Source organism: Varanus komodoensis, unplaced genomic scaffold (assembly GCF_004798865.1).
Source record: "Varanus komodoensis strain SLA01 unplaced genomic scaffold, ASM479886v1 scaffold4, whole genome shotgun sequence".
Classification (NCBI taxonomy): domain Eukaryota; kingdom Metazoa; phylum Chordata; class Lepidosauria; order Squamata; family Varanidae; genus Varanus; species Varanus komodoensis.
In genome coordinates this window covers 23,357,845-23,376,277 of record NW_025335941.1, presented here as the reverse complement: position 1 = coordinate 23,376,277, position 18,433 = coordinate 23,357,845, and the positions used below count along the sequence as shown (strand labels likewise).

The 18,433-nt window shown below is 38.3% G+C and overlaps 1 protein-coding gene across 1 annotated transcript in view; it reads left to right on the top strand.

The window, feature by feature from the left end:
- Positions 1-216: 216 nt before the first annotated feature.
- ROBO1 (roundabout guidance receptor 1) overlaps positions 217-18,433 on the top strand; it is a 321,775-nt gene continuing 303,558 nt past the window's right edge. Inside the window, exon 1 of the mRNA XM_044441909.1 lies at positions 217-691. Within this exon, the coding sequence (XP_044297844.1) occupies positions 637-691 (55 nt within the window). The 5' untranslated portion in view covers positions 217-636. The remainder of the gene's footprint in view (positions 692-18,433) is intronic.

Genomic DNA, 18,433 nt, shown 5'->3' with positions numbered 1-18,433 from the left:
CTGCTGTAAATCTGCTTGGCTTCAAGTGATGGGACCCCGGACTGCTGCTGCTGCTGCTGAGCCTGCTACTGCACAGCCACTTCTTTCTGCCGTGCGCTTACCCAACGCCACAGCAGGCAAGCCCTCGCCAAGAGCCGCCGCCGCCGGCCCGTCTCCGCAACCCACTGCCTAAGTGCCTTTCTCAAGGAGCAGCGGCGGCAGCAGCAGCAGCAGCACTTTCTTCACTTCAGAGAAAGGGCCGCTCACAACCTGCATGGTTCTTTCTTTCGCTCCCTCTTAAGGATAGCCAAGCAAGAGCAGGCAAGCGGGGAGCTTTTGTTTTGCGCTTGCTGTCGGATGGTCCCGCAGCGCGGCCGGGGAGCCCCCTTTGGGATAACCCCGGGCAAGAGGAACGCAAAGCTTTGGTCTTCTGAGACCCCTCAGCTCTTCTGACAATAGACTCTCTGCGCAGAACCAAGACGACTCTCCTCGTTCAACTTCTGGAGGATTTAGGACGCCCACCGCTTATATTAAGCTGCTTGTGGATTTACAAATTGGGAAGCGTTGGAGGCTTTTTGGAAAAAGTCTTCCCCCTCCCCCTGTTCCGCCAGCCCTCCCTTTTGGCATGAGACGATCGACAAGCTCCACCTGGAGACAATGATCGCAGAGTTTGTTCACTTCTATCTCTTTGGATTAATATGTCTGTCTACAGGTAATCACTACTCTCCAGCTAACTTTTTTTTTTTTTGTATTGTATTGTATTGTAAAAAGGGCAGATGGCCGGCCTTTGTATGAAATTTCATGCAGGATCTAGGCAAAGTAAAGTGCTTTCTTTCCTATTGGTTTGAGAAGAGAATTACCCATGTGTGTTAACTCTTCCATTGAGAACAATGGACGATTCACAAAAGTGCTTCACTTTAACTGGATCCTGTCGTAAGTTTGCCCAGCAGTGAGAGACGGCTAGACAAGATGCTCGAGAATTTCCCCCAATAATCTTGGCTTCCTGCACTCTTCTGTCTCCCCCACCACACACTCCCATTCTGCCTCTTCAGATCTCTCTCAATGTGTCCATGAAACTTGAGTTCTTGTTTTTTTCTGTTCACCTAACCTTGAGCTTATGGAGAGAAAGCGAGCGGGAGCAGCTGAGCTCTGACTTGTACCCACAGCATTGAGAAAGAAGTGCAAGGCTGTTGGTACCAGAAGACAAGTCTGCAGATGCTTCTGCAATGGGAAAGCTACTCGAGTTACTAGAATAATGCAGCTGGAAGCTTAACACCCCTAAGGTTTAACAATAAGTACTTAAGAGTGACATTTCCAAGTTGTGTAGCCCTGCTGAGCTATCTTCTGCATGTGCAGTCCAACTAGCTACCTAGTAAATAGTGTTTTACCCATCATCCTGCATGTGAATAGATGAGGTCAGTAAAAATCCTATATGCTATATTCTAGTGAGCTATTCTCCCACTAACCCACCTCCCCACTCAATCCTGTCTTTCCTGCTTACACCAGCCACCCTAGTTGGCAACAAGGGGGCTATTAGTGCTTGTTTGATGTATCAAAGAGCCATAATTAAAACAGATCATAAAGGAACTGGAGGAAACAACTCCTTTCTACCTTAGGATGTGTGATCACCATCCAGTTAGGAAGAATTTAGGTAGGGAGACAGGAATGAGGTCACAGGATAGGTTGACTTAGAGACATAGTTTACTCAGTATGTGTCTAGTGATTTGCTTGTGTGAAGCACTGGATTATTATACACACACACACACACACACATTCTCTCTCCCCCCCCCCCCATTTCTACCTTTATGGGGGTATACTGCTCCAGAGCTCCGCTTATTTATACTGGAACAAGTTTTGGTTGAATTATTATTGCCTCCAGTTAAGTGAATAGTTTACTCCCATCTTGATTTGCTTTGAGCGCTCACACTGATATGTGGAATTTCCAAGTTAGCAATGTTTAGGATCACGCTGGAATTATTTGCTCTTAAGTTTTTTGTCCTTATATCCTGAAGTTCAGCTTAAAGCTATAAGCTTCTCAAGTTTATTATGCATGTTTATTTGGAAGCAAGTGAGCTTACCATGCTCAGTATGCATGGACTTGCAGCCTTAGGCAAATATGTTTCTGGTTTAAAATATTGTTTCATGATTCCTGCTTCATCCATTCAGAGGGGTTCTTCTTTCCTTAACTTCCTTTAGCAAGTTGGAGCCTGTGCTCCAACCCACCATCAGCTGGCAACCTTCAGACAAAGTGGATTTAGACTTGGACTATAATTACTTTGAAATAATATAAAGAATATCAAATGGCCCAGCATCTGAATATTCAGTTTAGTGGAGCTAAACAGTTGGTATCTCTGTAAACAGTTATACACTTACCATTCCCCACAAAATAACTAGATTTTCTGGCTAGGTCTGGCAGCCTGGCACATGTGTTAAATCGTTCAGTCTGACCGCAAAAAATTGTTACAATCCCATGAAACCTATTCCCTTGATCAGAGGTGACATGAGAACAGTCTGGAGTGGAAAATGAGCTACTTCCCATGTGCTGAATGGGAAGTAACCCACGACACAGGGGTTACTTTGCAGATGGGCAGCCGGCTTTCTCTGTGGGAGCAGGACAGGTGACTAAGTTAAACCTGAAACCCTCTGCCTGTTTTTCCTTTAAATCCTGAGTAATGTCACCAGCTCAAGGAGTTTCCATTATTTCATGGAGTGTTCTTCACCACAAAGTTGGATGCAAATCACAGCCACTGGGAGAAAACAGACTCTTCCCTTAGTAACCAACTTGTTCCAGTTCAGTTTATAGTCCAAATCCAAAAAGGTTCCTTTGTGATGGTTTTGTATTTGCCTTCCTCCATCAAAATTTACTCTCATATGTAAAGTGTCAAGTGTGACACATGGAGGAAGACATTATTGAAGAGATAAGGGGATTAGTGGTCCTTAGTCACTGTTTGAACTGAGTTTATTTGTGTTGGAAACTTTTATCATGGGCAACTAAAGCTAAAATTCTAAAACTTTTCTAGCTTTTAGTGTTCCTCCTTTTTTTCCTTTTTGCTTCATTCCACTTAGTTTGCTTTAAAGTACGCGCATACTCTATGTTGATCATTATTCACCTATAAATGTTTTTTACTCCCCTTGAGAGACCCTGAAAGTTTGTGTTTATCCTGTAGTACATTTGCAGTGAATGCTAACTGTTCTTATGTTGATGACCATTGTATTTAGTACACTTCGTATTTATTCTCAGTTATTTATTGTATATCATAAAATGATAACTGAAGTTAAACCCTGTGGCTATGATGACATCTTCAGTCCAAGACGTATTAGTTATGTCTGTGGTAAAAGCACAGGGCACATTGACAAAGCAATCCTATACATGTGTACTCAGAAATAAGCTCCATTGGGTTCTGTAGGACTAGCTCTGTTTCCAGGCAGTTCTTTCATTTATGCTGTGATCCTATACCTACTCACTTAGGAACATCTTGATCATTGTGTGTTCTAAAAATTGTGAAAACTTTACATGAATTTTGAGTTAACTCTTTTTCTGTCTTTTCCATTGTAGGATTTTGAGATGTACTGTCTCTTTGTAGCAGTGTTGTTTTTATTTATTAGCTTTTTTGTGATCCTCCATAGCTAAAACTCTAGGTGCTTCATTGGACCAAGCTGAATCATTTCAGATTCTGGAGATCTGAGACAAGAAGTTATTTAAGGAATTGGTGAAACATTATGCAAAATAGATAAACAGAAAACAAACAATATAATTTAACAGCATTTGCCTCTGTCAGCATCTTGACATATTACGACTGATATTAAGTTTTGTATTTCAGTCAGCAAGAGTCTATAAGAGCATGACTTGCTTCTGTCCTGCCAATTAAAATCTGTATAATTGATATAGCTATTTATTAATTGTTCCTGTTGCTGTTGTTCTTTCTAAGGTGTTTTATATATTTATTTATTAAACTTATATTCTGCTATATTGACCCAAGGGCCCTCTACAATCGCTATATACTTTGTTGAATGTTTAAAAATGCTTTACTAATGAATATGTAAAGCATATAAGAAGTTAGATGATAGCCTTTTCCTGTTGTTGGAACTCAAGTCAGGAATGTCCAAGTTTGTTTTGGGGATTCTTTGTTGCTGTACTTAAACAGGTACTTGCTGTAATTATCAACACATAAACACATGCCTAGTGTAGTAGATAAGAATGTGAATAAATGAGTATGTAATTTAAATCTCAGTTCATCCACAAACTCAGAGGCCTCAGTGTTTTCAATACAATTCTGACCTATAAGAATAATTCTGAATTGGGATATTTCCTGAGGTATTATATGAAACGCACCTTTTAAAACTTGCAGTTCTATATATGTAAATGAATATTATTATTACAAATATTCTACCACACTGTACACCTTGAACCTTAATATTTAAAAAGATTCCTCAGTTTCCTTATTTTCATCAGGCTAAAATCAATCCACCTGTGGGTAACCCAGAAATGTAAATACATGATTCCTATGTAGTATATTGTGTATTTTTTTTAAAAAAGGAATATATTTTACTACATTAAAGTCAATCTTCAAAGAATGAATGATTTAAATATTTAGTTTTTGTATTGACTAGTCATATCCAAAAAGCTGCTATATGCAGAGATCAAAAGATATCCATTCTGCCCACTCTGGATTTGTGGATTTTGTTTTTGTTTTCTTTTGTTATGCTTAACAGGACCTATATGTTTCTTTTTCCTATGAACAAAAATATAAACATACTGTATGTTCAATATAATATTTAGAGTGTTTTGTGCAAAGGAAACTCAGTCTCACTGGTAGCAGTTATCTATAAAAGTTTTACTAGAGTAACTTGGGAAGAGCAGACTGTATAATGCTTCATTTTTCTGGCCATTATATTGAAGAATGTTGGTCAGTCCATACATCTGCTTCCCCCCCCCCCCATTTCAACTTTTGCAACTGCACTGTGAAACTCGCGTCATCTTGATTAAGCTTCCTACACCTGCTGAGCTCCTTACCACACACCCAATAAATCTCAGAGGCTGGCCTTCCTAGCAGAGGAGACCAACACCTGTTCCCAGATCTGTGTACCATGGGAATCATACCCTGAGCCCAGCTTTAAAAGCACCACATGGGAGGGAGAGGGAGAGAGAGATGTGCGAATTTTTCTTAAGGACAACTTCCCAGAAAACTGTTTTCCTACTTCTACACTGGAAAACTAAATGTATATAATTATACATGACAATAACTTGCGTCTTTCTACTCTGTGTGTGGGCACAATAAAAAATCAGAATCAATTTCAGGTTTCCACTTTATCTATGCAAAATAGATATGTGCATTTCTGTGCTTTATGGGGTGCATGGAGTTTTCTTACTCATTGCTATGAGGAAAGAAGTGATCTTCTGTGATGTGGCATTAAGGCTTTATGACTAGTAATCTCTCACCAGAGAAATTTCTGTAAAATGGATAGCCTTGCTGGCTTATATCCTAGAAAGATTAGATATAATCTATTCCCATCCTCTGCAAATTGCACATGCACTTGAACATAGGACTGTGCTCAAACTGCTGCCAGATAGTTCATCAGATCATTATTTAATGTGATGCTTTCAATGGAGCATTACAAACACTATCAAGCTGCACAATCCAGTGGCAATTATGTAGCAACATGGATCTGTATCAAGTATAACAGTTCATATGAAATGATGGCTTGTTTATTTTGATACTAATGTATTTCTTTGCCTACTTTTAGATTTTTTAAAAACTTTAGTGCATGTATCCTAAAGATGCATATGTCAGTATACAATGTATACCTTTTGTCTAGTGGCAGTATACAATGTATAATTTTGGTCCAGTTTTGGGAGCTCCGCAGTGCTTTAAGTATTTGTTATGATTTACAGATGCTTCTGAAAAGGAAGATGTCTCTTCCCTGCCTTTTCTTTGCTCATGTTTTATCAAAGGCAAGTTTGGATGCCAGTTTGGGTTTTGCCAAAGGCTTCTATTGCAGTCCCTACTAGATCATGCTGCTCTGCAGTCCACACCTTCTGGATTCCCTCCAAGTGCTGTCCTAGCCTTGTCAGTGTCCTGCTATTTGTGTTGTACATTTCCTGGACTGATTTGCAGCCAGTGACTGATTAAAATTTTAATGGATGCTGTGAGTCCAGAACTTGCTCTTGGACAGATATGGACTTCCTCATTTCCTGGCTATTATTTTTATTAGGATATATAAGCAAGTTTCAAGGTGGTTGCTTGCTTTGCAAGCATTCTGAGCAGTATCTTGATTAGGCCCTTCAACAGGTTGAAGAACTTTTCCTCTATTACAATTTTGAGTCATTACTGTTAAATACCGAGCAAAACTGTACATTCAGTAGTCAGAATTATATATGTTAGCAATATGACATAGTGTTATGTGTCATAACATAACTGTGGTATGTTATGTGGAATGGCATAACTGTGGTAGAGAGCTTGGCTTTAACTATATAATAGTACTACAGAGTGGTAGTGATTACCTGGGCTATCATTTAAAAGTTTATCAGGTACTGTTAATATCCAATAATATCCCATTATGATGATAGGTGAATGTGTGTATGCATGTGTAGAAGTAGTGAAGAATATACCCTAATTGCTTTGCCACTATCTTTCCTTCCTTATGATTGGAAAGCTGCTAGAAAAGGATAGCAGCTGCCCTAAACTGAGTAGCATGAATGTATGATGCCATTCACGCTGAATTTCACTCCATATTTGCCAGGTGCAAAATGCACTCTGATGTCTGGTGCCATGGGGACAGAGGGACATTCACACTTGCCCAGAACTCTCCCCTTGCGGCAAGTTATATCTGATCTGAACATGTATTCATTCTACCAGCAGGCAAATAGTTGATCTACATGCTGCCCTGTTAAACTGGCAGTCCCTTGGCAGATGTCTAAACAAGCTGCCAACTATTAATGCTGGATGTATAAATCAGTCTCAACCTGATGATGACTGGGGTACAGAAGAATGATAAAAATATAGTGTCAGGAAGAATTAATTCAACTTGGTTCTACCTGGGCAGTAAAGATTGCTGGTGATGACTTTAACACATCAACACAAGGTGGTAAAGAAGTACAAGCAACATTTCCTCTCTTTGGATAGCATCCACTCTTGTTGGTTATATACTGAAGAAATGCCCTGTAGGGGAAGAAATTAGGCTAAACTATGTGACCCTCTACTTTTTAACAGGGAACTAAGTATGCACTCTTGCCATAGCAATCAGGAGTACATCATTTCAATTTTCACCTTACAGGGCCTCTTGCAAGATTGTGAATTGCCTTCAATTGATTCTCTTATGAGATGGATAACTAGATAGTCTTTTTTTTTTTTTTTTTTTAGCACAAGGAGAGGATGGGATGATGGCTTTAGTTGCCAGATGGAGAAATATAAAACGTAACTAGTGTCAGAACATGTAGAGAGATTGCTTGAGGGAAAGAGATGATTGCTGTTACTTGCCAGTTCTTTTTTTGTTGACGTCTCCACCTCCTTAATATGAGTAGATAGACACTGAACTATATAGCAAGGGAATGCATACTATTAGGGAATCAAACATGTCAGCAAGTGATGCAGGTACAGAGGAGAAAGAGCTTACACTAGAAAGCAGAGTCATTCTTGATCAGACTGAGGGATCATTTCAACTTTCTATTCATGCAATAACCAGCCAATGCTCTTGGGAAACCACAAGCAGATCATGAATGCAATAACATCTTCCTGGTCATGTTACACTGAACATGGGAATCCTGATACTAGGGATAACTCATAACCAACATGACTAGTAGCCATGGATAGCTTTCCTTGCTGTGACTTTGATTCTCTTTTAAAGCTATCAAAATTGGTGACATTACTAGGTCTTGTGGAAGTGAATTCCACAGCTTAATGATGTATTGTTTAAAGAAGTGTTTCCTTTTATCTGTTAGTCACACAGCAGTTTTGGGCAGATGTGATTCATGTCAAAAGGCCCTACTGAGGAATGTATGTGACCTTACTTGCACATCATATTACAGTCAGGTGGAAGACTGGTGGAAGCTTCATATTGTGTGGCTCCCAAAGAACAGTGTTTAAGAGATGCAGGTTTATTAAAAATCCTGGTTGCAAAGTTTAAAAAAAGTCCTATTATACTGATATATAGCATATCTCTCTAATTAAAAGATTATCAGTGAAATTTATAGAAAAGAATACTTGCTTCCTGTTAATTGGGCATATTTCTCCCTTCTAAGTTAACTGAATTATCTTTATTTTATAACCTAAAGTACCTAACAAGTGAATTTAACAGGCTTGGCAAAATATGTAATGTAGGGGATTTTGTTTTACTAATAGAGATTTATCACAATGTTAATGTAGCAAAAGGGAAATTCCATATAAACAGTTCATAGAGAAGTTATTCCTATCTTTAGCATGCTAAAACATCTGTAGCAAGGGGGGGGAAAAAACTCCACTGCTTTGATTATGGTTATGAGTGATTCTGTTTAAAATGGAATGGAATTGTACCTTCAAAATTCCCATTCCCTTAGCCCTGTTGCATCACCAAACTGTTCAGGGCTGCATTTTTCCCTTGAGAACTGATGAAGAAATTATTAACTGACATTATCAGTTAATTTCATACATAATAATAGCAAAAAACAAAAGGGGGGTGTGTATATACTTATGTACCGGTGAGTACATGAGTTAAGAGACAGTTAATCTCTCCAGGTGTTTCAAGGTTCATTTACTGCCAACACAAAATTGTACAAGGCAATACAGAATTAAAATTGTATGCATGTTTGCATAGATACAGGGCTGATGTGTCTTTGATGCACAAATAACTGCCCTTTCTCTCTCCCAAGTTTGGAAATGTATTATCCTGTGTATTTATAACAGTTCACAGAACTGGTTCCTGCAACTCCAATGCAACCAATTCTCTGCACTCCTATGTACATGACAAAGTATTTGGCAACTTCATAAAAATAGTCTTCATAATTGAAGACTATTTTAGTTTCATGATTATACAATGACTTAGAAGCATCACCCTAATTTCCTTGCTAAAGCTATTTATCAGGAACATGATTCAGGAACATAGAACTGTACAACTGGTGATGTCACCAATCAAGTTACTTGAGTGGTCCTGCCTTATTGCTAGGAATGATGATCAAATTCATTAGCTTGGAGAATCCACAGACTTTGGGAAATTAATAATTTTTAGATTACATCCTGCAAATCCTTTTCCTACTTGGACCATTTTTCACTTTACTGGAAAGCTGACAACATAGCCATGTATCTGAACTTAATTTCAGCTCTAATGGTTCTGTATGTATAACATTTTAAAAGCTTACTGGATAGTAATTTCAAAATTTGATCAATATTGTTAAAATTTCCATTAAGTTTTTAACTTTGTATTTTGCAATGATCCTGAGAATGGTGTATGGAGTCAGGAGTGTATTACTGGCAGCTGGATACCTGTAACTAAAACATAAGTTTAATTGTGCTTGTATGGTCAATGTTACTTCACAATTAATTATTCCACCTTCATCAAAGGGAACTGTACTCAGAGATAGAAATTTATGTATCAAAGACACAGCATCCATTGGAGATTTGCACATCTTTTGCCTTTAAAGACTTGAGAGATGATAATTCAAAGTGTAACCAGTCATCTATCTGATTAACTTTTGTTACTAAATGGCAAACTAGCCTTCACAAATTATGCAGTAATTGTGTTTCACCCCACAACAAAATACTTGCAGAGAATATTAGCCCCTCTTCCTATGCAATTGTTCTTGAAGTTCCATTTTACTTAATCTGTCTTACTTCTAAGTAACATGTATAGATTCATGCTGTTAGACCATGTAAATACTTATGATAAATGTACTTATGCAATCTTGTCATCTCAACAGTCTTACCTTGCATGCACTTATTTTGCAGTACTTCCTTCAAATACAGGTCATTAATGCGTACAGACCATGTTGTTACTACAGAGCTGATATATTTCCAACAAAGAAGTGAAAAGGTAGTTTGATATAGATCTAATGTGAATTTAACAGTATAATTATGCTGCAATTTGCCATTGTGCATGTGTAAGGAATTTTGGATATTTAACCCTCAGTTTGCTACATGATTTCTGAACTCAAACTATAGGTTATTTGTGAGTTAAACATCCCACATTTAATGTGCAATTAATTGGTCGAAGGTGGGTTGTTTAACTTCCCCACATTAAGTTCTACTGTCTAGGTGTGGACATCACATAGCAACCCTGATTGGCCTGATCAGGGGCTAAATATTCAAAGAAGCTATAGAATGCCTCCCTTCATGCATCATGTCAATTGTGAGTTAATTAATTTACTGTGGCTGCATGTGAACTGTGCTATATGAAAATAGATGGTTGTATTAGGTTCATTGGGTAATGACTAGGCAGAAATGGTTGAGCAGATTCCTTACTCACTGATAACATGAAAACAATATAAAATTCTCAAACTGACAGATAATTTGCTGTAAGTTCAATATGAATACACTTCAGTGTTTTGTCAGGCTTTGGGCTGCAAGATATAAGCCTAATAAATCTTAGAAACATAGGTGGATGAGCTTCTAAAACAACAGAGGATTGTGGCACCTCAAAGACTTACAAACCAACTGTGTACTTCAGAGGTGGCTTAACCTAGTCAGAGCATTAAATGTGAGAAGTTAGGTATATTTCAGGTATTTCTTTGCTCATCATTCTCAGCAAACTTATGGATTGCATCTCCACTCTATGAGCACTCCAGATGTACAAATAAAAGAAAAATAACAAAAAAGCTTCATTATTTTTAATCACTGATTTTTATCCAACCTGGTAACCACCACCTAGTGATGGATGTGAAATAGACCTGAACTACTTGTTGTTTATTACAAAAGACCTCCCTACCAAAACGAAGTAGTGCTGTAAGATACTGAATACTATTTTCTTGCAAAGGAAGAAATTATTTCAGATAACTTTACTTTGTGGTCACCCTGAGAAGAAATGCATCCATTCTGATCAGATATTCTATACATCATTTCACTGTGTAGAATAAAATAAAGTATGCAGATACATGTATCCTTACCTCAAATGTTCTAGGAAACTGTTAGTGCCAATTGGATAATAGCATAAAGTAAAAATGGGAGCATCTAAATGTCAAATATGCAGAACATCTCATTAAGAGTATGCTGAATGTGTTAAAATATTAAGTTGGACACTACAGATAATTTTTCAAGCATGACTAAAAACAAAATATTTTTTACTAGAAATTAAACTATGTGTAGTGTAGTGCAAATACTCTTCAAATTTAAAGAAAGAAAACTAATATTTGTTACATCATGGCCTCCTTAACAAATCTATGTACACAGAGTTCAACCCCTTACCTCTTAAGTGCTAAATTAAAAAAAAAATCAATGAATAGGAAGATTGTTGGGAGTAGAATAGATTTTCATAAGAAGCTAAGTGTGAGGAGGGAAGGGTAAAAATGAAAGTGAATTCATTTGGCAAGCCTTTGGGGCAGAATATTCCACAAGTCTTTGGCTCTTTTTGTGTATTGGCTGAGGTTTATCATATAATTCTTTCCCTGGAGAAAAACTATAATGGCAGCAGGCCATAAAAGAGGCCCAGTTATTTTAATGAAATATTTTCTTTTATTAAAATACTTCATTAAGGAGGAATATTTTAATGAAGTTCCTCTACCCACTGGTAAGGCAGGCATGTGTGCAAATTATGTAGAAAAACATGATTTAAATCTAGTACTGACTAGTGAATTAAATTTTGATTTGAATCTACTTGATTTAAATCAAATCTATCCTGGTGGTCACCCATTAAGACTTACAGTTTCCTTAAGGGAAATGCATGACTTCAGGTTGCTTCAGCATAGTTGAACATGCCAAAATTCTGATGTTTCAGAAAAAGCTACAAATGCTCTACTATGCTGATTAGATAATAATGTGCTTTTCACTAAAGGCTTGTCTATGCAACTAGTATCTTCTAAATCAGTCCTAAAGCTAGTCTCAGTATAGAAGAAAGCATAGCTTCAGAAGACATTGCCACACTTTAAGAAAACATCCCACCCAGGAGTTTTTCTTACCATCAAGTATTCCTGCCAACTTCTGTAACTCAGCAATTTCACTCAGTTCCATGGGCTTTAGCATATGATTAGTTTGATTTGCATTCAACACCTGATTCCTGATAGCTTGCTTATGCATGCTAATTAAACACAGAAGCAATCAAGCAGCTTCTCTTCAAAGAATTGAAGAGGGCATGTGCTTTTGCTCTGTAAAAATGCATCTGATGGGCACATGATCAGGATGTTGGCACAGACTGACTTCTGGCTCAAAGTGCAGCATTTCTGAGGTTTCTCTACTCCACCCAGACATGTGCTGTGACTAGCATTCTGTGTTATACTTGTTAAATCCTGCTGGAAAAGCCTTAAAGTAGTCATTCATCACTCCACTTTTGAAAAGCTATAATAAAGAAAAATTTAAAATAGAGCTGTCTGTGAGTGGAAATGTAAAGGAGCATTTTTTAGAAAGAAGAATCATAAAAGCAATTGTTGCAGTGTCTTGGGTTATATAGTATATATCCAATGCCATGTCTGTGGTTCTACATTCTTTCAAGATTCATAGGTATCTAAAACCAAATATTTACATAATTAAAAGTTTAACATCTGCTGTCCAACATAACAAAGAGCTTGGAGCCAGCAGAGAGGAAACACAAAATTTGCTACATATCAAAGTAGCTACATTTGCTTTCAGGGAAAGTTCACTTGTTTAGCTATCTATTGATCCAGGGTATTTTCAAAGCTCTCTGCCAACATGATGATCTGAACACTTCAGTTTTCTTCCTGTCAGCTTTCTTTACTTTCCAGCATTTACACTCATATGTAATGATTAGGAATACAGTAATGTGGAGCTGGCTTTTTTCTCCAGTGAAATGACCTTACATTGTCTAGTTTCTTCATTGCCATTCTTCCAAGTCTCAGTTTCCTTCTAATTTCTTGGCTGCAGACTCTCTTTGAATTGATGATTGAGTCCAGTTATGCAAATTTTTCACAATGACAGTATATTGTTAACATTAAAGTTGTATATTTCTTCTGTAGTCATATTTTTGTCATATTTTTTGTTCAGTTGCACAGATTTTTCACTTTCTTCTATCACTTTCATAAGCAGTCATTTCAGATTATCACTACTTTCTGCCCACAATATATCATCAGTATATCTTAAATTACTGATGAATTTTCCACTAATTTTCACTCCTGAGCAGAAATCAGCTTTCTCTATGATTTGTTCTGTGAACAACTCCAACAAAGCGGAAGTTAAACTACACCCTTGTCTGATGCCTTTGCCTATAGGAAACTTATATTTCTCCAGATTCTGTCCTAACAGTAGCCTCTTGTCCGTTATACAGGTTGCATATCAAGACAATCAGGTAATGAGTCACACCCACTTCATTGAAAACCATTCATAGCTTCCTGTGATCTACTCAGTTGAAGACTTTGCTGTAGTGTGTAAAGTGCATCAGGATCTTCCAGAATACTTTGGTGTGTTGCAGTACTCTATATATATTTGCAATATGATCTTAATTGTATCTTCCTTCTTAGCTTGAATCCAGCTTGAATATCAGGCATTCTTGCTCCATACAGGGTGAATTTTGTTGCATCAGCTTGAGTATCACTTTGCAAGTACAAATAGTGCAATGGTCCTATCGTTGCTGCACTCCTTAGCATCTCCTTCTTGGGGATTAGGAAGTGTATTGAATGTTTCCAGTCTGTGGACCATTGTTTTGCATTCCTTATTTGTTGGCAAATCCTTGTCAGAATTTGAACAATTCAGTCTCTGCAGCTTGGAATAGTTGTATTCCTTCCAATTGCTTTCCATTTTTACTTCATTTTCTAATATTGCTTCTGTATAGTTCTTTAAAATAAATGCAAATCAGTTTGCATAACAGGAAGATTGTTTATGGAATTGTAAACCATTTGAACAGATTAAAAAGATTCATACAAATATTAGATATTACAAGTAGTGCACACAAATTGCAAGTGATTGTATTCACAGTATGAATGATTGTAGATCATTTCTTAAACAGAAAGAGGAGGAAAGAAACAATATGTTGGACTATGTTTTAGGTCACATTGGCACTTTTCACAGGCCAACAACAATAGTATGGGATGTTATACCCCTACTTTTATTACAGTTGTATGCATTAAATCTACCTTATGGTATGGTAGCCTATTAGATGTATGGCCTTGAAACAGAACAGGTACTTTACACACAGCTTTTTACTGTTGGGGAACTCAGTTCTTTTGGGAGATGCATAGTTTTGTTCACTGCGGATGAAAGTGAAATTGTTAAGCTCTTCATCTTGTCTTGGATAGAATATATCCCAGCCAATGTCAATACTACTATGATTGGGAAAATATATGTAAACAGTTAATACTTAGCCAGGTATTACATGCATCCGAAAATGTGGATAAGTGTAAGGTTTTGCACTTGGGTATAGGAGTGGGTGTCGTAAGTACAGGTTAGGGGAGAAGTGGATGGAGTGTAGCACTTGTGAAAGGGATCTCAGGGTATTGGTTGACTGTAGGCTAAACATGGGTCAGCAATGTGATGAGGTGGTCAAGAGGGCAAACACCACCTTTGGATGCATACCCAGAAGTATGGTTTCTAGATTGAGAGAGGTATTACTGCTGTTCTATATGACTCTGGTGCACCTGAAACTGGAGTATTATGTTTAGTTCTGGGCCCCACATTACAGTAGAGATATAGCCAGGTTGGACTCAGTGCAGCGTAGGACCACAAGGATGATGGCTGGTTGGCAAGGGAAGCTGTGTGAGGTGAACCTGAGGGAACTGGGATTTTCACCTTGGAGAAGAGGAGACTCCAAGGGAATCTGTGGGCAACATAGTGGTATGTGAGGGGATATCATGTGGAGATGTGTCAAGACCTGTTTTCCCCTGCGGAGGAGGGCAGGGCATGTTCCAGTGGAGCAAAGCTCAGGGAAGCAAGGTTTAATTTGGATGCCAGGAAGTACTTCCTGACAGTTAGGACCCCTAGAGTATGGAATGAGCTTCCACAGGAGGTGGTTGAAACCCCATGGTGAGGGTGTTCAAGGATAGGTTGGACATGCACATGGTAGGCATGGCATAAGCAGAGCTGGCTGGAGCCAGGGGTCAGGCTAGATGGCCTGGGAGGTGACCCATTTAACTTGCTCTACAGTTTCTATAACTGTATACATACTGTACATGCCAAAATATCTGGGCAACCACAACTCCTGTAAGCTTTGCCAAGCATAGCCAGTGGAAATTGTAAGTCAAAACATCTGGACCATGAGTCTTGTGGTCCTCTAGATGTTTTAGCCTACAACTTTCCCTTCATTGATTTAAGGGTTTCTTTTGACATTTCATTTAGTCATGATGTGATAGTTGCAGCATAGCACTTTTCTCTGTGTTGTTCATCGGGATAGAAGTTTTTGACATAGCTTTGATCTTAAATTGGAATGAGCTATAATGCAGCTGTAACAGCATTAATAGAAATGCCATGAGGGACCACTGCAATACAATTGAGAAAAACATAATGGCTGGGATCCTCAAATAAGCTCAAAAAATTAACAAGAAGAAGGTTTCTAGGATCTTCTAACATCTTCCCCTGTGCAGCCTGAAATGCCCTCAGAGGATTCAAGGTCCATTATGGATTGGGGTTGGAGGTAATGTGGTGATGGGATCTTAGAATAACCTAACATTTGCTGGAGTCTGAAGAAGATGTATGGAAATGTATAGAAGCTACATTTCCTGTCCCATCTCCTTCCTTCAGCTGATTATACTCCATCCCACATTGTTCAGGATGGTTCCCCAGTTCTCCAAAAGACTGGGGAAGGAACCTTTGATAGCAGGGAATCAGGATGGAATGAGAACTTTTTTTGTGAATATTCAGTTAACTCAGCCTAGGATCAGGGCCATCTTAACAACATTATGGGCCCCCGGGCAAAGCTGTGTATTGGGGCCCCTACGAAAACTACAACTACTGTGAATTTTGGAAGTTTTCCAATTTTCCAAGGGTTAACATACACAGATTAGTATGGGGCCCATGTGCAAGTGCCCATCAGGCCCATATGTTAAGACGGCCCTGCCTAAGATTCATATTGTGTGTTTTAAAAATTTTTCAGCCCACTTAAACTGGCCACTGAAAGAGTAAATTATAAATAAGACTTAACACTGATGAAGACACTTATTCATTTTGCTTTGATGGCAAAAGAATGGATATATTTGAAACACTGAAGAAGGCTGCTGCTACAGGTGAAAAGTCATGCTGCAAAATATGAGTTTTGATAGTGACACTTTTGGATAAAAGGAAAGCCTATATCCAGGTTACATTAGATCATAAAAAGCCCAGGTGCTTAGAAAGGTCTTCACCTGGTCCTGAAATGTTATTGGAGTGGGCACTAGGTTAGCCTCCATAAGGGCGACTGTTACACAGGTGCCCTGGGTTGCCCTGACTGAGAAGATTGTCTCTCCAGTTACTGTCTCATTAACTTCAGATAGCAATGGTGCTGGGATGACACATGGAGAAGAGCCTCTGAAGATATTCATAAGATTTGTCTTTCAGGTACATGGGCCTCAGACTGTTAAGTGCTTCAAGAGGTATTCACCAGTATTTTGAATTACTGGAAACAACCTAGTAGCCAGTGTCGCTTTTTAAAACTGGCAGTATAATGTTTGCATTCATGGTTCAATTAGTAATTTAACAATGCAGTTACTTTTTCTACCAGTTGAAGTTTAGAGAAGCCTTCAGAGGCAATCCTATAATCAAGATATTGCAGTAGTCTAATATAGTGGCACAAAGTAATGGATGACTGTGACCAGGCTATCTGTATCCAGGAGAAGTTGTAGTTCAGGGATGTGGTCACTGAACTCAGAAGGTAGAGTGTCTGTGCTTCAGTTAGTTTTTTCCCTGGCAGATGCCCCACAGAGTACAGTTCATAAGTTTGGACAGTGACCCCTGGATTCTCCAAAGTTGCCTGTTCCTGCCCTGCATTGTCTCATAAACCACTTGAATGAGTTCACTTGATTGGTTCTTTTTCAGGCTGTTATTCCTTGCAGGCAGTGGTACTGCACCAGAATCCAATGAAAGGGAATAATAGAGCTTGATGGTATTAATGTAGTACTAACACTTCATTCTCTATCCCTGAATGACCTCACTCAGTGGTTTCATGTAGATGTTCAAAAGCATGGGAACCTGTAGCATAAATACCACAGCTTGACCAGTACTCTCCAAGTCAGAGTGAATTCTCTGAACCTTCATCCTAACAGCATATGTAGAACAATAACCTGGTTAATTGTACTGACAATTCTGAAGAGACTGCGGGGAGATGTATCTTTTGTCACAAGGTAACCAAAGTAGCTTTTGTACCAGAACCAGACTTGAAGCCAGACTGAAATAGAGCCAGTACCTCCGCCCCCAAGAGTGCTGATATGTGCGCTTTTCTAGATGGCCTTCTTGCAATTTTATTTCATTTTAATAGTATAGTGAGTAAGATACAGCATGTTACTATGCAATACGTAGCAGCTGCATGAGCCATTCAGAGGACAATGCTAGTCATGTTTTCTCAGAGGTAAGCCCTAGGTGTTCAGTGGACTTACTCAAAGGGAAATGGCTGAATGATTCCAAACTCAGTAACTGAAATTTCTTCTATTAAGTGATTGTGTACTTCTGTCCCTTGTTAAAGTCCCTTTGTTTGGTCTGCAATCTTTACTGTACTAATTTTGGCATTATATAGCCTCTTTTTTCAGGAATCTCCCAGGTGTGAGTAGGGTTGACAGCTGACTTAGTGAAACTAGTGTGAACCATTGTAAGGTGCCTTTTAATGTTTTGAGCAACAGACAAACTAGGTAGAGTGAGCTGAAGCATTTTGATCATCTTTTGTATTTAGATGTGTAGCTTTGCTTACTAACGGAAGTCTCCACTGTAAGCAGTTTACAGTAGTAGTGTAACTAAGATGCTTCTAAGAAAAACTGGGCAAACAGGATTTTCATCTAAAATAATCTTAAATACACATGTACATTTTTTTGTGTTGTAACATGGACTTCTCTTTTTCCCTATTTATTTACAAGTATTATTAGAAAAATAAATTACTATATTCACAAGTATTTTGGAGGGGAAAGAAAGAACTAATAAATGGGGAAACTCCTTCTTAACTGCATGAGTAATACAAAGAAATCTGTTTCTTCAGGCTCCATGAATCAAGAGTGAAGGGTGATTACCTTAGCCTGGTTGCACCCCATGTAATTTTAAAGACTAGAAATGTTGTTACAAGCAAGGAAAGGGTGAAAACAGTAAAGTTCCATTGAATGGCTTTTACAGCTTTGAGCTAATGTACACAAACAAAGAATCTCTTGTTTTCTCCCCTCCATTACATATAATGAGAAAGAGAGAGAGAGAGAGAGAGAGAGAGAGAGAGAGAGAGA